We start from the raw sequence: 3,704 nt of genomic DNA, 5'->3' as shown, positions 1-3,704 counted from the left end.
AAAAGGTTTGTGTGCAATATACCAAGCCATTTTTGTTGTAGGCTGGCAAGAGAATAATAATAAGACAACGACCTGGGACTGACCTCATAACCATTTTGTGCTTGTTATTGTTTTCTTGCTATAACTTTTAATACAGTAAGCGTATCTTCAAGAAATTTTGCATATTATCAGTAAACATTACAAGGCTTTCATATACAAAAAATCATATTTTTGTACCAAGTTTTAAGATTTTTAAAGTAATGATTTGCTCATGCATTTTTTCTTTTCTAATGTTTAATATCCAACATGCAATGTAATTTTGATTTTAAGATTAAAAATACTTTTTTATACATCAGAAAACATTCAAATTTCACATGCAAAATTTTTATAGCCTCCAGATAATTACTAAACTTTAAAAAAAAAGAAAAATACTTTATCTGTTATTTTTACTATTGTATTTCTGTACGGGTTGGGTCAATTTGATCGACCTCGTAACCACCATAAAAAATTAGGAAATAGATATAAATTATGCTTTTTTTTGGTTCTAGAATGACTACAGATTATAACATGAAAGTTAACATTTTCTAGCACTAAAAATGTATTTCCGATAGGTACTTACCTCCTTTCACCCAAAGCTATTTTGACTTTGATTGCTAAAATTTTCAACAGCATACCAGTCTTTTATATCCTTTCATTTTTGCACCATTGTAGCACAGTCCTCACTTTCGAGAATTAGCAGTTATAAACCAGAAACACTGGCAAATCAGTTAGAAGAAAGGGTTGGAAATGGATAAGAGAAATACATTTTCAATGTTAGAAAATGTTAACTTTCAAAACAGCACTACCTCCTCTCACCCAAAGTTAGATTCCCACATTGCAAAGGTGGAAGGTCCGATGAAGGTGCAAAAATAATCAAACAAACATAAACTGCTAAAAAAATTACTGCAACAACAACTTCCGTCGGCGAGGTGTTGTTGGGGCCCTATGCTCCAGTGGGAGTCGACAGGGATTATTGTGTGTGTGTATGTGTGTGGTGTTCCCAGTAGGAAACACATCCACAGAAATGCCCAAGGATGAAGGGACCACTCTGTGGAGAACTTGGTTTGGACATGATTAGTGAACGGCCACAAGATTCATAACTCTGGGAACATGACAAACCAGAACCTCCATGTCGTGGTCATTGGCCTAGTACAGGAAATCTAGAGTCTGAAAATACCGAGACCTGGACTTGGTGATATAGCGGGGCCAGCTTTATTTATTCAATAAATATATTAATATCTCAGAAAATAGAAAAGATAGGAGGTTCTTATCTTATATTCTAGCTTGTCAATATCATTACTTTGAGTATCTAATTCGTAAGAAACTATAGATTTTGTATTTTGACATCACAAACATCTAATTTAAACCAGTACTGCATTCAACATACCACGTGACACATAAAAATCGATGTTTAGGATTCTTTAAATATTTACTTTTAAATCAACTTGTTTGTTTGTAGTTAAGTACAAAGCTACACAGAGCTATCTGTGCTCTGCCCGCCACGGATATCGAAACCCGGTTTCTAGCATTGTAAGTCTGCAGACATTCTGCTGTGCCACTGGGGGGGGGGGGGCTTTAAATTAACCAATGTATTGTCACATATCTGCTTGTTTGTTAATTTCCGGTATAAATTATTTCCGAGGAACTTCAGTGATACAAGTCCTTTATTAATTAAATCAGTTTATTTCTTCCCTGGATACAACTTTGTAATACACAGAATTTCCAATCAGTACCTTAAACTTAACTTCTTTTATAACACACGCTATAAATTACAGCGATTCACACACTTTACTTACGGTGCATACTGTTCGCTTGACTCAATTATCTATATCTTCGAGCTATCTGCATATCTACCTATTTATGCAATCGTGCTGGTTTTTCTCTCAGGCTTATATTCTAAAAAAGAGGGTGCCTCGAACAAACTCGGGCCTCCCCGATAATTCATGATCCTTCCAGAAACTCCAGCGCGCATGCTCCCAGCCTCATGCGACAGTATAATACCAAAATTTGAATTATAATATACAATTTGATACCAAACTTATTGACATACATTCATACAATAGTAGTTCAATAAAATTTTGAATGCGGGTCCGCAAACATGATGACATGGCCTATGACCGTGCCAGTAGGGTTAATCCTTTAACTCATTTTAATATGTGTTATGTAGTGAAAAACTATACTTTAGTGATAAGATACTTGTAAAAATTTAGATTTCTGTAAGCATGTTTTTTGTGTTTTTTTTTTAATCCAGGGTCAATGAGCTTGGAATACAACCTCATCTTGGAACTGTCAACTTTGGACAGTTACTGGGGATGAGTGATCAAATCACCTTCCCGCTTGGTAGGAATATTTTTGAGAATAGAATTAACAATAAAAATGTTATAAAACTAAACAATAAAACAGTAATATATTAATTATACCAATATGTGCATTTATTTAAACAAATAAAAGTAAAGTATATTTGAAACCATGACTAATAAATGCAATTAAGTAATAAAATAGTAAAATATTTTATTTCAGTAAAATAACACAATAAAAAAACTAGATTAGATTTCTGAGAAAATAAACATAAAATCATCCAAATTTGTGAGATTACGCATTTAAGCTGAACTAATATATTTCTGATTAGATTATTGCCTAAACCCATTTAGATACATGTAATTATTTAAAATTTCAGTAAAATAATTACATGAAATGTTTTTTGTATGTGTAATGTATATAGAATTACATTAGAGTCTAGAGATGTACATTTATATTATTCCTCTCACATGTTTGTAAAATATATCCGTGTCTCTAGCATCAGCTGGATTTACAGTTTACAAGTCTATTCCTTATGGACCGTTAGGTGAGGTTTTACCATATTTAGCTCGACGAGCAATGGAGAATCAAACCGTGTTGGCTGGAGCGAGGAAGGAACAACAATTATTATGGCAGGAAATCAAATTAAGAGCAAAGAATTGTCTAACACCTAATCTGAGGGAAATACCTACAAGAACTTTCTAATTGTGATATTGAGCTGTTAATAATTTTATATTCAAAATAAAAAAGTAACTGATAATGAAATACTTGGTGTATGTTTGTTTGTTTTTTACCATTAGTGCTGAATTTTTTATTGTATTAGCAAAAACTTCTAATTGATAACACAACTAAGAATGTAAATTTTCAAAATGTGCTGCTCATTGAGTAACTGTCACTGTGATTTTTGTATTACTGCATTCAAAGGGTAGCTGTTTTTATTTAAATGTATCTTGGTAATAAATACCTATACTAAAGGTATGATTTTGTTGTTGTTGTGGTAAGATAAACTGTACTTATTATAAAAAGCAGTGTTTCTAACTTCATTTACAAACAGTTAAACATAAGAACAAACAACATGAAAAACAAATAATTTTTAGACAGCATGGATGATATGACTAAATTTTCAAAGTATTGTGGGAGCACTGGGTTTCTGTCATAAATTAGCTTATTCTTTGTTGTTATTTACTACCTATTTCAATAATTTTGTATCAGAACTTGATTAATGTTAAACAAAATTCTGATCCTATCAAAAGGAATGTTGTTTCTGTATTATTGTTATTTACAATCTAGAAATTTAGTTAAGATGAAGCAAGCACTAGCATACGTTATTTTAATACAGATGGTTAACTTAAATGGAAATTATTTTTTTTAATGGAAATTTCCACTGC

At 31.9% G+C, this 3,704-nt stretch overlaps 1 protein-coding gene across 1 annotated transcript in view; it reads left to right on the top strand.

Moving 5' to 3' along the window:
* LOC106475310 (hydroxyproline dehydrogenase-like) overlaps positions 1-3,081 on the top strand; it is a 12,158-nt gene extending 9,077 nt beyond the window's left edge. The window contains exons 7-8 of the mRNA XM_013936001.2: positions 2,270-2,358; positions 2,816-3,081. Coding sequence (XP_013791455.2) covers positions 2,270-2,358; positions 2,816-3,021 — 295 coding nt within the window. The 3' untranslated portion in view covers positions 3,022-3,081. The remainder of the gene's footprint in view (positions 1-2,269; positions 2,359-2,815) is intronic.
* Positions 3,082-3,704: the final 623 nt, after the last annotated feature.

This window comes from Limulus polyphemus, unplaced genomic scaffold (assembly GCF_000517525.1).
Source record: "Limulus polyphemus unplaced genomic scaffold, Limulus_polyphemus-2.1.2 Scaffold8387, whole genome shotgun sequence".
Lineage (NCBI taxonomy): Eukaryota > Metazoa > Arthropoda > Merostomata > Xiphosura > Limulidae > Limulus > Limulus polyphemus.
The sequence above is the reverse complement of the archived record's forward strand: the minus strand, read 5'-3'. Positions and strand labels throughout refer to the sequence as shown.